The following is a 21,902-nucleotide window of genomic DNA, read 5'->3' as shown; positions in this document are numbered from 1 at the left end:
ACCCTCTGCCAGAGACGAGTTTTGGTTCAGGGTTAGTGGGGTTGATGTCAGATTTAGTCCGTTCGAGTTTGCACTAGTGACAGGTCTATCGTTTAGTCGACGGACTGATGTCTCTTCATATATGCCTCGCTCTTTCGGACATAGGATCAGAGATACTTACTTTCGAGGTTTTTCGACAGTGCAGTATCATGACTTAGAGCGTATTTTCTTGTCGAGGCCATGGGGGGATGACGATATTAACGCTGTCAAGATGGCCTTGTTGTATATTCTTCACATTGTTTTGTTAGGGAATGATCGACGAAAGAAGGTGTCCACGGATTACTTCTAGTTAGTTGATCATTTGGACGGGTTTAATTCGTCCGAACTTCCTTCGTCCGAACGAATCCCTACTAATTGATGTTAACAAAAAAAATGAAAGTGAGAGTGAGTGTTTGAGTGATATGAAAAGTGTGTGGAAATAAAATGAGTGAGGAGGGTTTATATAGATGAAGGGAAGGGTATTTTTGACATTTTAGAAAAAGTAATGAAATATATAAATAAATATGAAAATGCCTTTACAATGTAAAATATCCAAAAAAAACCCCCATATTTATCCTAAATTACATTTAACCCCCCATACTTGTCAAATATTACATTTAACCCCCATATTACGACATAAAAACTATACTTAACAAATAAAATGAAGTTTTAGGATAAGATTGATATAAATACCTTTTTTTGATGAATAGTATTTTTTCGAATCGAATTCAGAAATACGAACTTCCTTCGTCTGAACGAATCCCTACTAATTGATGTTGAAAAAAAAATGAAAGTGAGAGTGAATGTTTGAGTGATATGAGAAGTGTGTGAAAATAAAATGAGTGAAGAGGGTTTACATAGATGAGGGGAAGGATATTTTTGACATTTTAGAAAAAGTAATGAAATATATAAATAAATATGAAAATGCCTTTACAATGTAAAATATCCAAAACCCCCCCATATTTATCCTAAATTACATTTAACCCCCCATACTTGTCAAATATTGCATTTAACCCCCATATTACGACATAAAAACTATACTTAACAAATAAAATAAAGTTTTAGGATAAGATTGACATAAATACCTTTTTTGATGAATAGTATTTTTTCGAGTCGAATTCAAAAATACGAACTTCCTTCGTCCCGAACGAATCCCTACTAATTGATGTTGAAAAAAAAATGAAAGTGAGAGTGAATGTTTGAGTGATATGAGAAGTGTGTGGAAATAAAATGAGTGAGGAGAGTTTATATAGATGAGGGGAAGGATAATTTTGACATTTTAGAAAAAGTAATGAAATATATAAATAAATATGAAAATGCCTTTACAATGTAAAATATCCAAAAACCCCCCATATTTATCCTAAATTACATTTAAACCTATAGTGAGTAGGGAGAGTTATATAAATGAAGGGAGGGATAATTTTGTCATTTTAGAAAAAGTTTTAAATAAATACATAAATATCAAAATGCTTTTATAGTGTAAAATATCGAAAAACCCCCCATATTTATCTAATATTTCATTAAAACCCCCATAGTGAGTGGGAGAGTTATATAAATATGAGGGGAAGGGTAATTTTGGTATTTAAAAAAAGGCATAGGCATTTTTTTTTGGAACAGTGATTTTGGGCATTTTGGCTTAATGGGAGGGCATTTTGGCTATTTTTTAAAATTTACCTATATTTTACATACACTATACAAGGGTGTTAATATCTTTTTTAGAACCTATTATAGGCAAATTGATATGTTTCCTACTTGTTTAAAAAACAGTATACTCACTTCACCTATTTTAAAATATAATTATAATTGTAATAGTTTGTAAAATAATATATTTATACTTTAAATTTGTTTTGTTTTGTTCCTTAAAAGTATAATTATCATTTTTTAAACTATCAAAATTATATTAAATAGGCAGAAAGACTATTTTCTAAGGTTTGATAAAATGATGATTCTTAACTTTTAAATTTAAAAAAACTATTTTCTCACCTAACTATTAAATTTAATAAAAAAATTTGTCAAATTTAGTTTTGACAATGGGTGTCTCAATTAGGCTTGTTAAAGCAATATGTTAAATTTTAAAATATGACATTTTCACTCTTATAATACTATTCACAATTTATTCTGACAATAGGTCATTTAATTGAGTGGGACAAGTCCTAAACCTAATTGTTTGGTCTGAAAATCAAACCTTGAGTGGGAATTAGCCATATGGCCAAAAAGTATAATAAAGTTCAAAACCAGCTGGAAATTCACCTTTGTAGGGTCACGAACCCCCACAAGCTTTCCAGATCTAGTTCTTGGACCACAAATTGGCATATGGCTCCACCAGCTAGGCTTTCAAGAACATGATGGCCCATAATTTGAAGAGATGGCCTGATCTTAGTCAGAATTTCGAAAGGATCATCGATCACCATCATCTGATTCTCATATGCCACCATGATTTCTATCAGTTATGTAGAGAAAGTTTTATGAAGGTGGAGTTATCTGGAGGAGTGGATCAGCTAGTCCATTCAGCTTGAAAACTCAAGATTGACTATTTTATTCAGTACTAACATTATTTATTTTGTTGATAATATTACTTACTCCTGTGTCCCCACTAGTAGCTCTCCGATGGTATTGACTACCAGTTGGACATTATGGTTTCTATCCAAGCTCAAACTATTATAGGTTTGACTGGGATCAAATCCACTTCTATCACAGCTTTCATGAGTTTCTCATCCTGCGGAAGCATAAACAAAGTGCAGGAGAGAGACTTATCCGGTAGGTTGAAAATGGAAAAAAGTCGCGACTTGAGAAGGAAAACAAAGTAGCATAAACAGTTTTCTTTGAATATCTTATATCTTTCTATTAGATTAATACAAAGTAAACACAGGATTATTGCATTACATAAGAAAAATGAAAACAGTTTCAGAAATTGAAGTTAAGCTGAATTTAAGAACCTCATAATGTTACTCCTTTTCAGAGCCTATTATCATTTATTTTCAGACGATAAGTAGGAACAGCCAAGAGATGCTTAGCTCTAGGAATCACAAGACCAAACTCCTCACTCATGTCCAATTCACTCGGCAGCATCCCATCCGGAAGCTCCCAATCAAAGCAATGCACAAGCTGTGCTACCACTTGCTTCACCGCAGTGAGTCCCAATTGCATTCCAGGGCACCCTCTGCGGCCGGAACCAAATGGGATAAGCTGAAAGTCTCGACCACGAAGATCAATGTTACTACTGACAAACCTTTCCGGCCAAAACTTCTCAGGATCGGTCCAGGCTTCTGGATCTCTTCCGATTGCCCATGCATTTATAACAACTCGTGATTTCTTGGGTATGTGGTAGCCATTTATTGTGCAATCTTCCACAGATTCATGGGGGAGTAATAAAGGGCCTACAGGATGGAGCCTGAGGGTTTCTTTCACAACCATGTCCAAGTATTCCAGGTTGTCCAAATCTGATTCTTCAAACATCCTGTCCAGTCCCACGGCAGTTTCCAGTTCTTTCTGTACTTTCTTCATTTCTTCAGGATGTTCCATGAGTTCTGAAAGTGCCCACTCTACGGCAGTAGCTGAAGTGTCCATTGCAGCTGTAAGCATATCCTGATCATATCCAGCCAAAAAGAATACAATCATTAGCTTTAAACATGCAGAACTGAGAAGGACACGTGGAAATTCGGAGAAGTATATTCTCAAAAATAGAGAAGAGAAACGTGAGGAAACATACAAATATAAAAAATATAGGAGTTTTTTTATAAATATCAAATTTTATTTAAAAAAATACAGCAAGCATATTTCTTTGAAAAAAAAAAACTTTAGCAATAATATGGTGTGTATTTAATCAACTTTATCAACCTATAACTAAATAATTAATGTAAATCAAATTTGACAAAATTACCATTTTGAGCGATGGCCAACAATTAGAAAAGTCAAATATGGAGAGATGAATTTTAACACACTATAAATGAAAAAAGTTTTAGAGATTGGAAAAAAAAGTGGACAAAAATCGTATTTATAATTTGAAATTATGAAATAGAATAAAATATAAAATCAATTTTTAATTTAATAAAAAATAAGAAAAAGATAATCATATGTCAAATTTTCTTTATAGTTTTAAAACACCACTCAAACGTTTTGTACTAGTTTTAAAGTATTTTAAAAACTAAAATGTTTCAAGAACATAAAAAAAAACTAATTTTGTACTCGGTTTCTTCTGATCCCAAGAAGCTCAACATGACATCAACAAAATCTTTGGTTCTCTTTTCATCCTTGGATCGAACATGCTCATCAATAATCTTTTCAAAGAAGGCATCGAACACCTTGGAAACCGCCTTCATCCGCTTTCTCAGCCCCTGGAGATAAAGTGAAGCAATTTGAGGGATGTAATCACCCAAATTTGGAATGGCTGCCAATGTCAAAAACTCTTGGATCACAGCCTTGAACCCTTTCTCATGAAACTCCTCCTCCATATATTTCTTCCCAAAAACCATTCGACAAGTCATGTCAGCGGTCAGAGACGACACCTTTGCAGTAAGATCAACAGCAACACCATCTTCGGCAGCCTCTTTTACATATTCAATCAAGAGATCAAGCTCTTCTTTTCTCATGCCAGGAAAGCATTGATCTTAGCCATACTAAGAAGTTCCAAGGTGCACATCTTGCGGACGGTGCGCCAATAAGACCCATAAGGAGAAAAGGCTAAACTCTTATGCCCATAACTAATATAATTTGAAGCTTCAATAGCAGGCCTGCTGGCAAAAATAAGATCGTGCGTTTTCAGGAACTGTTCAGCAGCTTGAGGTGATGAAATTACGACTGTTGGCATCAAGCCTAAGCGCATAAACATGATGGGGCCATATTTTTTTGCAAGTTTTTGAAAATCCCTGTGAGGAAACTTGCCTAACAAATGAAGGCTTCCGAAAATGGGAAACCCTCTTGGACCTGGAGGCAATCGGTTAGATTTTGTATCTTTTTTCCACAGCAAAGCTTGGAGGAAGAAGAAGAGGGCCACAAGAGCAAGGGAGGTCCAAGTCCAAGACATGATTATGCTGGAAATCTTTTGATTTCAAAAGGCTAAAACTTTGCTGTTTCTCTCCGATGGAGATGACAAATTAAGAGACCATAATAAATAGATGGAACCGTTGTCTGTGAAGTATTCAAATATTGACAATTTAAGACAGACGAAAAGGATAAAATGGAGATAAGTTCAACGATCATGACCACTCACATAGATTGCATTATCACAATGCTTTTCTCTGTTGAGGTACCCTCGATGATTTCTATTAAATGATCGCTGGACTCGAAGACTAAATTTGAACCGATCAGAACTCAGGCTGGAGTGGTCCCAACTACGTATTGTTAGCTTGAACTAAATTTTTTGGATTTAAACATACCCTTATTCGGACTCGGTTGGCATTGAACTTAGATTAAATAATTACTTAATATATCTTAACCGGAAATTAATGCAACCAACCACATATTGTGACTTCTCTAGGAACCTACTAATCTTTTTTTGTTTTTTTCCTAATTCTCTTTATCTAAAATTAAAGCTGACAAAGAAAGAAAGTGACATTTTCTACAAGGTCCCATCTATAATTGATCAAGAAAATCAGGTATACAATATAATTTTTTAAACATTTCGTATTACATATTGAATTGGCACCTTCTTTTTCTACGGGAAGTTCGGAAGCCCTTAGTAAGGGATGAAGATTATGTCAAAAGATTCAAAATCTACGGGGGCAATAGTAAGAGTTGTGTAAGGACAGACTATAAACTTTGTGAACAAACTAAGATGTACATAAATATTTCGTCTAATCCAAACTTGCTTACAAATTAATGATGTGATTGTTTGCCCGAGAAAAGTCACAGAACTCCTAACAATTGTGTGTTTTTTCAAAAGGGGGAAAATACGAAACTTGTTTCAATTATTGAATCCCAAAGTACTCTAGTACACTCTTTTATAGCTTTTCCCTGTTCTATCATTGTCTCTCACTATTTGGGATTACCCGATCTAATAATAGCACAATTCTAATCTTCTAAACAAAAGATGTGGGATAAAAGGTCGTTTACAATTCTTTTTTAACAAGCAATATGAAATAAGATTCAAAAGGCATAACTTCTACGAAATATCAGAAAGTTGGTGAGTCAAGCATGTTGATCATTTTGGGTTGATTTTATGTTAACCTAAACGCAACTTGATTCAGTTGTGGATTAATTTGAAAATGATTCGAATTAGGTTTTATATTAAATAATTCAACCCTAACTTAATTTTTTTCGATTCTAGTTAGATTAATAAGTCATATTGAAAATTATTAATTAATAGCTCGTGAGGTGGATTAAGCCGCACTCACTCCAATTCGAATTTAACTTAGTTTCAAAAACGAAGTAACCCTCCTAATTCAAACTTAGCTCGAGTTTTACCTAAATGAATTGTCGTTAAATCAAGCCAAGTTGATTTTTGAGCGTTCAATTTTTAATGATTTTTCTTATAAATTTGCTAGACTATGATTTCAGCCTTTTTATCATTTCCAAAATAAAAAGGTTGAAACATTATTGTCATGCCTTGTTTAAAAATAAGAAAGTTGAAATATTATTGTCATGTGTGTCAATTAAAAATCAAATTTCTTATAGAACCATTTTTTATCTAATATTAGGATATGTTATCAAATGCATTATTCACTTTTTTTCTCCTATATTGACCCATTCAGACAATGACCAACTTGGCAACGACTGCTTATTCTTTTTCTATATAAGAACTTGATGAAAATTAGAGGAAACTATAATTTTTCATTTTTTAAATTTGAAATTTTCATTTTTTTCACATATTGTATAAAGATGGTAACAACAAATATGAATCAAATATCATAATTTATGTTCTCGTTTTATCTCCAATATGGGGATTATGGTTAATCCTTATTTCCTCCTCGTGGAGAAAATTTACATTTCCTTCCCCTTCTCATCCCTGTTAGAAAAATAATAGAATATTTATTAAATGTCAAAACATATTTGTAATAATTCAAAATTTATAAAGATAATTTAATATATAAAGATTTATTAAATATGTATGGGAGAGGACAAACAAGAGAGGGGATAGGCTAGAGAAATGACAGATCGAAGATATATTTATTTTTATCCTTGATTATGAGAATTTTAGTTATCTTTATCCTTATTCATATCTCCGTCTTTATCAGAAAATCTCCTTCTCATTCGGAGAGGGACAAGCCAAAGATCCAATTTTGCAAATTGAATTGTCATCTCTATCAGTATCCGCTTTCGTAAATGAAAATCGTTATTTCAAAAAAAAAAGAGATTGAAAATTGAATTTAGCCAAGGGATTAGAAGTTGAATTTAAACTCTAGCCTCATATCTATTTAAAAGTCATCAGCCGTTTCATAACTATAAAAAACTTATGGGTCATGTATGATATTTTTCAATTTAAAATCAAAATAGATATTAATGGATGAAAGATTATAGTTAAAAGGTAACCATAATTGCATTAGACCAAATCATATAATTCCTAAACTGAAATATCTAATCAAAGAAAAAGAGTAAAATTATGTACATACACAGTTATTTCATCATATGATTAAGTTTTATTTTATCATTAATTTAACATAATTCAATTATATTATGACATAATTTTGTATCAAAAGTGTACATACATAATATTATTCTATGTGTACATGCACTTTTAACTATACATATAGTGTATCATGTGATTAAGTAATGTTTTCAAAGAATAAATAAGTGAAAATAATTAAACAAAGATAGAAATTTGCAAAGGTGAGTTGGACCTCCTTCATTTCTAGTTCACATTAAATAGTAGGGTTGAGAGAAGTCTATCTTCCAAACCCTATTTCATGACATGAGGAATCCTTGTGGGAAAGAAAAAATCGAAAATATGCTCCTTTGTTATTTAAGATTGAGAGTGCAATGTCATCTAAATCAATTTGAACCAAGTAAATCACATTGAGTTACGATTTACCTGTTTTATTAATATGATCAAACCATCATAGTGAAGTCAACAAATGGTCTTGTAAAATTTTGCCATTACTAAAATTCAAATAATTGCAAAGATTATGTGTCATATCACTAAGGTATAATTTTGTTTAATTATTTATTATTTTAATTTTTTTAAAATTTGTTGAGAAGTTGGATAAGTATATTGTATGTTCTATTTTTTATTTAATTTGCCGAGCTAGAAAGTGAAAAACTTTGCAAAGTCATGCCAAGTCTCACCAATTGCAAAAGATCACAATTATGTTTGGTTATATATTGTTTTAATATGAATTGGCAAGTTTGATAGTAAAAAGTTATGCAATTATTAAGACTCGAATTAGGGTTGATGTTTTTTTTCACAACTTATTAACCCCATATGAAAAAATTATATTAGGATTAAGTTTTTTAACACGAAATATAGTTTGGGTCTTGTTCGATAGGGGTGGATCCGACTGTAGTCAAGTCAAGCTTAGTGTCAGTTCGAACTCAAATCAAAGTCTTAATGTCTAATGCAAGCTTAAGCTCATTAAAGCTAGTTCATAGTATCGCTAACTACATGAATAATTAATAATATTAATAGTAGGATAAATAGTATCATCGAATGAATAAATAAATCAATTATTGAGCTAAGTCGACTCGATCCAAAGATATAAACTATTACGTCTAACTCGAATTAAGTTAATGTAATAAGAAATATTTACAATATATCATAAAGTCACAGAGCTTCAGTGACAAAACACCGTTGTTGAAGACGCTAAACAAGTATGTGACGATGGTGAGAACTGAACATGGTTTTCTTCTCTTTGAAGAGCTGGGGAAGGCTGACAAATGGCTTCAGTGCCTTGAGGTTTGATTTTTTTTGCACTAAAATGAGTTCTTTTGTAGTTTCAGCTTCTGGGTTGTTGATATTTTCCGGTTTTCTTGCACTGCTCTTGTGGATTTTTGTTTTAATGTTTAAGAAAATTTTGGTTATTTGTGCTACATGATTGAAATTGAATTAGTATTTTGAAACAGTGAGGTGTAAATGTCACTTAGGAGAACGCATCATTGTAGTCGAGTCTCCAGATATGGCTTGGGACATGAAAATCGGTTTTTTTTTCTGGTAATGGTACTAGGATTTATGGCGTTGTAACATTTCCAAAGTATGATAATCTCATTAATACTAAATCATAGGAAGAAAGGTTACGGCGTTGGGAATCATATCGCTGTACTGGTCCTGGGATTGTTGGTTTTGATAGTCTTTAGTGTAGTGTTCGTAACGTACATTCTCATATGCAACATTGATTTTCTACTATAGCCAGTTCAGCAACTTTTTCACAGTAGTATCAGTCATCCCCTGATGTTAATTTATAATTTTGAGTTATTGTATAAATCTGTTTGGAAAAAATGAGTTGCTTAAGTGAAAGCAAAGATATTTAGATTATGAATCTGGCTTTTCCATTGCTAAATTTATGTAATGAACCGTTTGTGGTTTGTAAATATTGAACTTTCAGGTGTTCAGATGGATGCAAAAACAACGCTGGTACATTGCTGATAATGGCATTTATTCTAAGTGGATAACAGTTATGGGAAAGAAAGGCCAAACTAGGATGGCTATGTGGCTCTTTTCTGAGATGCGTAATAGTGGGTGCCGACCTGACACTTCTGTTTATAATGCTCTAATTACAGCCACCTCCGCACCCGGGATAAAGGAAAGGCATTAGCCAAAGCGATAGGTTATTTTGAGAAGATGAAGGGAATGGAACGTTGTCAACCCAGCATTGTGACATATAATATTCTTTTGAGAGCTTTTGCTCAAGCTCGAAATGTTGCTCAAGTTAATGCTTTGTTCAAAGAACTTGATGAAAGTTTTCTTTCTCTTGATATTTATACTTACAATGGTGTGATGGATGCATATGGGAAAAATGGGATGATCAGAGAAATGGAAGATATACTTTCCCGCATGAAACATGCTCGGTGTAAGCCAGATATTATTACATTTAATTTGCTGATTGATTCATATGGGAAGAAGCAAGCTTTTGAGAAGATGGAACAAGTGTTTAAGAGCTTGTTGCACTCCAAGGAGAATCCAACACTGCCTACATTTAATTCAATGATCATTAACTATGGGAAAGCAAGACTTAGAGGGAAAGCTGAAGACATTTTCCTAAAGATGGCTGATATGAAGTACAAACCAAGCTTCATAACATATGAGAGTCTCATTACAATGTATGGATATTGTGACTCTGTTTCTAGGGCCAGAGAAATATTCGATGAGCTCATCAAGTCAGGGAAGGGGATAAAAGTTTCAACACTGAATGCCATGCTTGATGTTTACCGCATGAACAGTTTGCCTATGGAAGCAGACGCACTTTTTGACAACCTGTGCGATTTGAAGGTGACTCCAGATTCGTCAACATATAGACTTCTTTACAAAGCCTACACCAAAGCCAATATGAAAGATCTAGTACAAAAATTGCTAAAGCGGATGGAGGGAGATGGTATAGTCCCAAATAAAAGATTTTTCTTGGAGGCTTTGGAAACGTTCGGGTCTAAAATGGCTAGTCCAGAATCAGCTAGTGCTAAAACTGATGTGAGCAAATTAGGGACTCTTGCAAAGACATAGGTCGATGTGAGATTTTTTCTTATTCAAGCATTCTTCTGATCTTTTACTGATTCTAAGATTCAAGGCAAATATAGCATTGGAATGATGGGCAGGCTAGCACCTGATCACTTGGCTGTTGAGTGCATTGTTTGCTTCCATATGATCTGGTATGTATATCTTTGTAATGATGAAAATCAAATTGCTTCAGTTCAAGATTTGGGTTTAATTTTAAACACAGCCATCTACTAGCTAGAAATAAAACCAAGTTCTTATGCTTGACTTTCATTTTCATGTTTGATAAACCAATTGATAAATGTTTAGTTCATTTACTTCTCTACTAAATACACAGGCGCAGGATATTTAAGATCGGGATTCAGGATAGAGAAGCCAGTTTTTCACATTTCTGTTCTCGTATGAATGATATAACACGAATATCTTGTGTCGACCAACAATTGTGTTTCTGCTTGTTGATTACTGTGTTGTAACATCATATTCCCAGAAATCCTTTGCCTTCAACACAGCATATGTCAGAAATTTTTTGTCAGAAATGCTTACGCATTATTGCTTGTTTAGGAGTTGCTCCCTTTTTGACATTTTCATGTTGTTTGTACTCAAACTAAAGTATTTTAGAATAATAGTATATATATACAATTTTGAGTACACACATAAAGTGTCATTATATAATTATATATTACTTTATTTTTTAATTCAAAATATTTGATCACTTGATAACAAATATTAAATGTGTATTTATTTATTTACTCAAAATAGATATATATAATTTTATTATTATAAAATTTAGCAATAATTTCTCGAGACAAACCAAAGTTCTTACTTTTACTTTAGAGTTCAAGCTTGAGTTGACAACACCGGAACTCATTGTTTGAGGTGAAACATCAAGTTGAACTCAATTCAGCATGTTTGAACCCCCAATCTAGAAGATTAATCACATGCCTATAGTGTAATTGTATTCGTGCAGCGAAAGAACTACAATTCTTTTGTATCTACTAAATTACTGACAAAAACCCTTAAACTGATTGTTAGTATGATACACACTAGTTTTAGGTCAAAATCTGTGTCAAGATAATAGGCTCTTCAGAATAAAAATACAATTTCAATTACATTAATACAACTACATTCAGACCAACTTTGAGTAGGCAGCCATTGCTTGTCATAAACTAAGATCAAGAAGAGAACAGCTCGAAGCCAGTCAATCCTCATCTGACTCTGCAATCAAGAATTCACAGCATCAGAACTGAACAAACCGCAGAACAAGTTTCAGGGGTACATTAAACTGTCTCAGTTTTAGTATTGTCTCGCACAAATTATCTATGAAACAAAAAGGCCTGTCATTTTGTTTAGTGGGGGAAGCCAATGCTACTTTGGTTATTCAGAAACAGAAATTCCGGTATGTAAATGCCTACCCCGTATTTCTTCCATGTTCTCCTCCTTGTAAACACCGAGAGGTGAACCATGAACAGAAAGACGCATCTCGCCAGGCTTAGGCAACCTTAAAGTTTTCGGGGTCTTTCCAATAGATAGCCTTTGGCTGGTAGCCTGCAACCATAGCAACAACAATTATAGTCACTTCACAAATGAACTGTCCTCTGGATACCAGATATAATTCCTCAAAAGCTATTAGGATCATCCATAGCAAAGCTTATGATATCAAGGCTTTCAGCAATGAACTAAAGACAGTTGCAACCACTCATAAATTGTCTGAAACATGCAAGCTTTATTTAGGATTATGTTTCCCCGCCAATAAGAGCTAATCATCACATAATCATTTTATTTTAGGTAGGGGTAGAAATCACTTTTTGAGTTCTAAAATATCTTTGCATTTTTAAAGTGAATTCCAAGATTGATTAATTCTCTACATTAATCCAAAATTTCACTACTAATTTCAAATTTTCATCATAGAAATCAATACTCAAAAAGCAATTATCTGTTGACAATCTACAAGGAAAACAATTAGACTCACATCAAATCAAAATTTTTCATAACTTAAAAACAATTAGTAAATTCTACTTAAAAGTTGAACTACTGAGTATCTATAAGATTATCTTCATGTTTGATCTCATTTGTAGGAAAAATCAATCATCTCATATTAAATTGGGATCATGCAATCAATATAATTAACTTGTTTTTTCTACTGTAATAATAGAAAAAAATCTTTAATCATGTTTATATAAGATTTCCACTCCGTGAAGTCCCAACATCAAATTGGGAAACTTCAAAGTGACTAGCCTAACAGTCCACCATCAAGTTGAATGAAATTTTTATTCGTACATTTAATATCAATCAATAGAATTATTCAATTGTAAAATTAAAAAATTATAAGAAAATAAATGTTTAAAGAATGACCATTTGTATGGGTGGTGAGTTTGGATTTGTGTCAATAGATGAAATAAGTTACTTTCACTTTAGCCCTCAAAATTTTGCGGAGGGCATGTGTCTTCCGGGAAAAGAGATGAAAAAATAAAATAGAAAGTAGAAATGCACGGAAACCAATCAAAGACTTTGTGAGAATGGAATATGAGTATAAACTCATTTACTCTCTTCTATGTGCAGTGCCTCTGATCACTGAACTTAATGGCTTCCAGTTCTTCTTCTTTTTCCCGTTGTTCTTTTTCTTCTTCTACTCCAACACTAAAGTACAAAGTTTTTCTTAGTTTCCGGGGTGAGGAGACTCGGAAAAACTTTACAAGTCAACTGTATGATGCCTTCAACCGGGAAAACATTAATACTTTCACTGATTATAAACTTAACAGAGGAGAAGAAGATTCTCCAGCTCTTCTTACTGCAATCGAACAGTCAAAGATCTCAGTTATCATTTTCTCTGAAGGGTACGGTTCTTCGAGCTGGTATCTCAAAGAACTTGAAAAGATCCTTGAATGCAAGAACAAGTACGGTCAGATTGTAATTCCGATCTTTTATCGCGTAGATCCATCAGATGTAAGCCATCAAGAGGGAGAATTTGGAAAGGCATTTTCCCAGCTTGAAGATCGTTTTAAGGTTAAAGATCCAGGGTTGTTGCAAAGATGGAAGACTGCTTTGACGGAAACAAGCAATCTGGGTGGCTTTGTTTCAAATAACACTAGGTAATGGTTAATTTATTATCACTTCTGTCTATTTTATTTGAGAAATATTGAACATATAAACAAATTTTATCGACTTTTCCATATAAATTTAATCTCAATTTGTATGGATACGTTAATAAAATCGGTTTATCCATGTTAGTTTTATTCAATTTAATTTATTTATTTTATAAGATCATAATGTTTCAGATAACACTGTGGTCTTTATTTTATAAGATCAAACTGTTCTCCTTTGCTGATTGATAAATTCTTCCAAGTCTCAAATAGCTTTTTTTCATTGCTTTTACCCTTACTTTATTGATAAATAGTTTTTTTTTTTTTAATAATCATAATATTAATATTTTTTTTATCAATATAATTAAAATCTTCTGAATACGTGACAAATAAAAGAAATCATACTGACATGGGAAAGCCTATAAAATAGAATATTATTTATTAGGTAATAAAGAATTTATCTTTTATTAAAACCTTAATTTATTAAGTTTGTATCAAATGTGTTTTTTTATCTAGGCCAAATGACTGTGTCCCACCCAAGATTTGATGAGGTGACTAGTCCCCCCCATTAAATTTGTAAAAGTTAATTTTTCACCCATCTGTTAAATTTTTTTAACAAATTTTATTAACATTTTTTATAAAGTTATTTTAAAGACAAAAAAACCATCAAGATAAATAACACATTACTCCCCAATTTTTATTAAATAATTTTATACCCTAATTTAAATTAATTTTAATTAAAAATAATAAAAAAATTATGGATACAAATATATGTATAGGAGTCTTAATAATACATAATCATACGTTTTGGAGTAAATTATAATTTATAAAATATTAGAGGTGTTAATAAATTTTTTAAGAGAGTTTTGAAATTTGATAGAAGTATAGGTTGTTTTTTAAGTTTTTAAAATTTTAATAAGTCCCTCAATAGTTTTAATTTTGACAGTTATACCCCTAAAATACACAATAAATAAGGGATGTACATGTCATATTATAAATTATTGAAGCTATATTTTATTTTCAAAATATATGAGGTAAATATGATAATTTTTTGAATAAGAAAGGGAAGATATTCATTTATCCTTAGTAAATTTTTAAAAATTAACATTGACACCCCCACAACACACTTCAATTTTAATATTTGAAAAAAAAATAGAATAAATACTTTTTAATTGTAAAAATTAATAGTTGATTTTGACAGATATGTGGGAAATTGACTTTTCAACCTTAAAGGGTGAGAATAATGTCATTTCATCTAACCTTAGGTGGGAAATAGTCATTTGGCATTTTATTTTATAATCTAAAATTTCATGTAGCTTCTTTTAGGCCATAGTACTAAATCAAGTCAAATATGAATTTAGCATATTATTGTACGAGTGTGCATAATTTGATTCAAATTATAAAACCTTATAATTCAATTTGGTTTGGTTTGTAAAATTATTTGGTTTGAGTTGAAAATTTTTTTTAAACTATTTTTTCAGATTGGGTTATGGTTTAGGTGATTTTCAAACCACAAACTATAATTTTTTATACCATATATTATGTATCGTTTCGTATGATGCACATTTTAAAAAAAAATATATTAATAAAATAATAAAAAATTATTATTAGCACATCATCATTTTGAAAAATATCACAAACACCCTTAACATTTGCAAATTTTTTATGAACACACAAATCGCACATTATTTTCTTTAAAAAAGTGTATCATTTCATTTCGGAAATATATATTATATCATAAGATATGTTTGTTATATCATATTAATGTGATATATCTTATGATACATATGGTTTTTTACTTGTATTATATTATGTCATAAAATACGTATCATGTATCATACGTTATTGATAACTATGGTTTAAACAGTAATTCAAATCAAACCAAACTGTATTTTTCAATTTGGTTTGGTTTAGTTTGAAACCTAAAATGATTTAGCTTGGTTTAGAAATTCTTTAAATTGTTTTTTTCAGTTTAATTTGAAAAAACTCGCAAATTGCATCAACTCGGAGCATATATACCACTATATTGTTGTATATAATTTTTTGAGTGGGGTAATTAAATTGTATGGAATATTGAGGGATAGCTTAGGTCCACCTTAGCCTATAAATGGCTTCATCAGGGTCAATAACAATAGGAAAACTAATTCTAATTTAAAAAAGTTTCCGACTAACAATTGCATTCCTTTGCCGAAAGGAAAATATTATAATCTTTAACATATAATTAAAAAAATAAAATACATTAAATAAGAGTAATGTTATATATACAAATGATATCCATATCCTTGTATGATCTGCTACCAATACGTTGCGTTTAGTTATTAAAATTGTAATAATAAAACGCATCATATTGACTATTTGACCATACAAGAAACTGCATAGTTGACCACTGATCTTCATCAGTTGGCAGATCTCATTTATATTCGTACGTTTTGCTAGTGATTATCATTTATGTTTAAATCCAAAGTTTGGAGCAATTGAACATTAATTTTTTTAATAAGAAAATATATTAGTTCATTTCATGACAGTTCTTTGTTATATGCCAACCTTATATTATATAATTTAGGGCAATAGAGGAGTTTAATACTCTATCCATACATTTTTCATAAATCTTTGTTCACTTATTTAATACAATCTTTTTTATTTATCTGATTTTTAGTATTGTTTTATTTATTGTTTTTAGAGATGAATCAGCACTTGTAAACGATATTGTTGAGGATATTTTGAAGAAATTGAATGATGAGTACTTGGAAATTCTTGTAGGGTTGGACTCAAAAATTGAGAAAATTGAAAATTTATTATCGTCCAATGTTCGCAAGTTAGGAATTTGGGACATTAGAGGTATAGGCAAGACAACTCTTGCTGGTGCTATATTCAGAAAGATATCTAAAAAATTTGAAGCTTCTTACTTCATTCGGAACATTAGAGAAGAATCAAAGAAAAGTGAAGGCTTAAATGACTTGCGCCAAAGACTTAGTTCAAAAGTTTTCGGGGACAAAAATCCCAATATCAGATTCACCTTGCAAAAAAGAAGGCTTGGCTGTGCTCTTATTGTTTTCGATGATGTGACAAAGTTAGAACAAATGGAATGTTTAATGGAGGATTTTGACTACTCGGACTCTGAAAGTCGAATAATCATAACAACAAGGGATGAGCAAGTTCTAATAAAATATGGTGTGGATCCCATACACATAATCAAGATGGAAGAATTGTCTAGGGATGAAGCTTTTCAGCTTTTTAACAAATATTCATTTGGAGAAAGCGGCCCAACAGAAGATTATTCTGAGCTATCATCAAGGGCAGTAACATATGGGGTGTTCCAATAGCTCTTAAAATTTTAGGGTCCTCTCTATTCAAGAGGACAAGGCAAGATTGGGAAGGCGTTTTACAAAACTTGAAGAAAAGTCCTCATAAGGATATCCAAAGGGTCTTCAAAGTGAGTTATGATGGGTTAGATTACAAACAACAAGAAATATTTTTAGATATCGTATGTTTCTTCAGAGGTTGTGAAAGATATCTTTTGGAGGAGGTCTTGGATTCCTGTGGCTTTGTCTCACATAGTTGTATAAATGTTATCATTCAAAAGTCTCTCATCACTATCCCATCCAACATTATAACAATGCATGATTTATTTCAAGATATGGGTAGAGAAATTGTTCGACAAGAATCCGTTTGCGATCCCGGCAAACATAGTCGCTTGTGGGATGAGAATGATATCTTTTCGGTTTTGACCAAAAATATGGTGAGAGTCAAAACACTAATTTTTTATTTATATTTTTAATAAAATTATATGCACTAACAATGAATAAAATGTCTTATAATGTTCAAACTAATATATCGTCAACGTGTTTTTGATTTTTAGGGGAAAAATGCTATTCAAAGCATAAGTTTGGATATGTCTAAAGCAAGAGAGATACATTTACAACCAAAAGCTTTCCAGAAGATGAATAACTTGAGGTTCCTGGAAGCCTAAGGCTTCACCAGCGGTAACAAGGTATATGGTTTTGAAGACCTGGAATCTGATTTCTTTAAGCTAAGGTACCTTTGCTGCTTTAATTATTCGGCTGAATCACTGCCATGAAATTTTAATCCAAAAAACCTTGTTGCCCTCTACATGACTTGTGGTAGAGTTAAACGACTTTGGACTAGTGTCAAGGTATATATTTGTTAATTTTTATATTACCATTTTGTGCTTTAAATTGTAATATTTAAAGGCCAAATGTCTATTTCCCACCCAAAGTTTGATGAAATAATGATTCTCACTTTTTAAATTTAGAAAAACCAATTTATCACCTACCTGTTTAAGTGAATAATTAGTTTTAACGATAAAAGAGTATTATGTCATTTTAATCAAATATCATGATAGAAAATGTAAGTAAGGGTGTAAGTGTCTTAGTTCAAAACTTATTCATGGCCAAATGGACATTTTCCCTATCTTGTTTCAAAAATCGTCCTAGTCATCTCATATATTTTAAAAATGTATTTATAATCCTAATAATTTTAATATAACATTTACACCTCTAATTTTTTACATTCATTTCATTTCATTGAAGGTGTAATTAAATTTTTTAAAACTAGTAAGGGGCATATTAAATTTCAAAATTTTAAATATACCCTCAAACTTTTTAGAATTTTAAAACCCCCTAAAATTTTACAATAATTTTCCTAAATTTTTAAAAAATACAATTAACCCCAAAAAATAGTTAAATATCATTGCACTTCTATCTATACATGTATTATCTAGCTAGAAGACATTATTGTCTCTTTAATATTTTCATAAAAAATTTAACAAATTTTTATAACAAATTTAACTTTTGAGTGCGTTTGGGAATCCGTCTGTTCATCAAACCTTGGGTGGGAAATAGTCATTTGGCCATTCTGATTTGCTATTATAATTTCTTTAATTTGTTCAATTTGTTGTTTTGTTGCAGGATCTTTATAATTTGAAACATATCGACCTTAGCAACTGCGAGCATCTAGTTGAAATGCCAAATCTCTCAAGAAGCCCAAATCTTGTGAGCTTGAATCTACAAGGTTGTACAAATTTACGGGAGGGTTTCTCGTCTATCTGTGGTCTCAGTAAGCTTGTCCTCTTGAATCTACAACAATGTAAAAGCTTTGAAAGTCTTCAGATCAACCCCAGTAGGAAATGTCTTCGAAAACTTGTCCTCTCCGAGTGTTCAAATCTTAAAATAGTTTCATATATCCCTGAGACGGTAGAAGAGCTATATTTAGATGGAACTGCAATTAAAGAATTGTCCTCATTGATGCATCTTTCCAGTTTAACAATATTGAGTCTTGAGAATTGTTTGAAGCTGGAAAGTCTCCCCGAGAGCATTGGTGGGTCAGAAAATCTTCGAGTAGTTATTCTTTCCAATTGTCCAAAGATCGAAACGGTTCCATACATCCCTGGTAGTGTAGAAGAGTTATATTTAGATAGAACCGCAATTGAAGAACTGCTGCCATTAGTGCATCTATCCACTCTCCTGAAATTGAGTCTCAAAAATTGTTTAAGACTAAAGAGTCTCCCAGAGAGCATTGGTAAGTTTAAATCTCTCCAGTGTCTTTATCTTTCCGGCTGTTCGAAAATCGACAGATTGCCTGATGGCCTCAAGAATTTGAAGGCTGTGGAGGAAATTGAAGTCGAGGGAATTGGTATAACAGATATACCTTCATTGACTCTAACTTGTTTGAACAACCTGAAGAAATTATCGTTCCTGCGATGTGGGCATCAAAAGTCACCGGTTTCGCTGCTGTCCCAGTTGCCAGCCTGCCACAAACTGAAGCATCTAAATCTGGAGGACTGTTATATCGAAGTGTTACCAGAAAATCTTGGTGAATTACACTCGCTGACATTTTTATATCTTGGTGGAAACAATTTTGAGACACTTCCAGAGAGCATCAAAGAGCTCTCAAAGCTGTATGAGCTTGGTTTAAGCGATTGCCGGAAGCTGAAGTCCTTACCCCAGCTTCCAGATAAGTCACTACGTATGGAAGCAAAGGGCTGCACATCACTGGAAACGGTATCAGGCTTACCAACTCAATGCCTAAGCATGGGAACTCACAATGAGGAAATCAGCTTTATCAATTGTTTCAATCTGGAACTGAATCTGACTGACACTCTGACCAATATTGAGAGAAATGCAGATCTATGGTTTAGCTCGGGAGTAAGTTTATATCTCTCCTTTCCGTATAAATAAAATAATAAAATTATGCATGGCAACCTTGAATATACAAATATATGTTATTAAATAATTGAGTGATTTTGAATTAATTAAGATAAAATAACACTCAATTATATAATTATACACATTAAATATAGACTCATTTATATACTCAAAGTGAATATACATCGCATTGCTCTAAATAATATGTTTAATTAGGCTAGAAGTTGATGGTTTTCTTGGCACAGGAAAACACAACATCGCTGTCAAGGGTTAACCTGCCAAAGATTTATTGTTGGAGAAGAGAGGTAATCTTTTATAAGGAAAGGCTTTGTGTGAGAGAATTATTTGAGAGGAAGATTTATAATTCTTTTATTTTTCTCTATTCCAAATACAAAACAATTAGAGTATTTATAGGTACAAAGATGACTTTTAAAATCCTAAAAACATGAACCTAACATTGAACTTGTGCTATTAACATTGAACTTGTGTTACTAACATTGAACTTGTATATGCACATAAACTTGAACTTGTACATGAATCATGTATGAACATGAACTTATGCTATGAACATTGAACTTTGAATAAAAAAAAAACCAAAAGTTTTTTATAGAAAATTAAGTTTAATTCAACATATATAACCTGCCAAAGGGATATAGCCTGCCAAAGGCTTCAATATGTTACCCCGGAAGCGAAATTCCGGATTGGTTTCCTTTTACAAGTCAGACAGGTTATATAGAGCTTCCAACAGATTGGCTTAATGATGATTTAATTTGTTTTGCTTTTTGCGCTGTTGCATCATTCCGGGACTACGAAGAGGCTGAAGCTTTGCAAGTTCGTTGTTTTCTGGTAGTCAATGAGGAGATCGTTTCAGCTAGCTGCTTGTTTAATGAAGAAGGGCATGAAGTTATTGAATCAGAAGAGGCTATTGAATCAGGAGATCATTTATTCTTAGGATATGACTATGAAATCATGGCCCTGGAATTGCTTACAGCCAGTTTGGATAGCAAGGGCTACATGGAGTTCTTTGTTGAGCATGGAAGTAATAACTGCAGGAAAAAAAGCGAAGTGAAGAACTGCGGAGTCAGATTGCTGTACGCCAAAGATAAAACAGCTACAACAGTGGAGAGAGACTTGAGATTTCCTAATGTTATAAATGCCTGCTTGAGGTGCTTTCTCTTTTGCTGCGTGAAACATGAAGAAATGGACGAAAGCTAAACATTTGAAATGTTGGATACTTGGTCCTCTCATTCAGAAATATACAAGCCTCCAATACGAAGAGACTAGTTAGTTGGATTCAACTTATCTGCATATATTGTATAAATTTATTTAGATAATCTAACGTGGTAGTATCTGATTAGAAAATTTTAAAGTGAAGATTAAAAGCAATCAATAACAAATTATTACCTTATTGTTCACAGATAAGTTTGTACAATTTATTTTTAAATACAGTTGTATTTTTATTCATAAGTCTTAATGCTTGAAAACTGATCTTGCATTCTCGTACTGATGTAAATATTCATTGTATTTTACAGTTCATTGTATATGGGCAGCAAAATTTTAGCACACCATCAGCATCGGAAGCGCAGGGACTGGCCAGACCCTGAATGAAACTTGGAGCTTGAAATCTCCTTGCAAGCTTATTATATAAGGTGATGGATTTTAATATACATTGGCTTTAATATGTTTATACGTATATAGATATGGACATAGATATGGGCACCTCTTGCCCAACCAGCTGAACCGAAAATTTGATCATAACATCAAAATTGTTTTTTATGTGTGTGTGTGTGTACACACGTGCACCTTAATAATGAGTATCCATTTAGGTTTAAATTCAGGTTTTTTTTCATATTTTAGTGCATGCTTTATACATGTTGTTAGTAAAGTTATTAGAACTTTCTTTACTATATTAAAGTCAAATTATGTACATATAATTTTAAGTATTCAATTAGATATCTAGATAATATGTCATGATGTTATTAAATGTTATATTATCACTCAATCATATATGATATATCAGTTAAATATCTAATTGAGTACTCAAAACTGGATGTTTATAACATT

General features: G+C 32.1%; 2 protein-coding genes and 2 pseudogenes across 2 annotated transcripts; 3 read left to right on the top strand and 1 right to left on the bottom strand.

The window, feature by feature from the left end:
* Positions 1 to 2,822: 2,822 nt before the first annotated feature.
* LOC123199276 lies at positions 2,823 to 5,251 on the bottom strand (annotated as a pseudogene).
* Positions 5,216 to 10,867, top strand: LOC123198957 (annotated as a pseudogene).
* Positions 10,868 to 13,174: 2,307 nt separating this feature from the next.
* On the top strand, positions 13,175 to 16,997 carry LOC123198956 (disease resistance protein RPV1-like). The gene is made up of 2 exons (XM_044613761.1): positions 13,175 to 13,683; positions 16,355 to 16,997. Exons 1-2 carry the CDS (start codon positions 13,175 to 13,177, stop codon positions 16,995 to 16,997), a joined length of 1,152 nt encoding a protein of 383 aa, XP_044469696.1.
* Positions 16,998 to 18,938: 1,941 nt separating this feature from the next.
* Positions 18,939 to 21,446, top strand: LOC123198955 (disease resistance protein RPP2B-like). The gene is made up of 3 exons (XM_044613760.1): positions 18,939 to 19,838; positions 20,487 to 21,004; positions 21,371 to 21,446. Exons 1-3 carry the CDS (start codon positions 18,939 to 18,941, stop codon positions 21,444 to 21,446), a joined length of 1,494 nt encoding a protein of 497 aa, XP_044469695.1.
* The last annotated feature ends 456 nt before the right edge of the window (positions 21,447 to 21,902 follow it).

Source organism: Mangifera indica, chromosome 16 (assembly GCF_011075055.1).
Source record: "Mangifera indica cultivar Alphonso chromosome 16, CATAS_Mindica_2.1, whole genome shotgun sequence".
Taxonomy (NCBI): Eukaryota; Viridiplantae; Streptophyta; class Magnoliopsida; order Sapindales; family Anacardiaceae; genus Mangifera; species Mangifera indica.
This window is presented reverse-complemented; position numbering and strand designations above follow the sequence as displayed.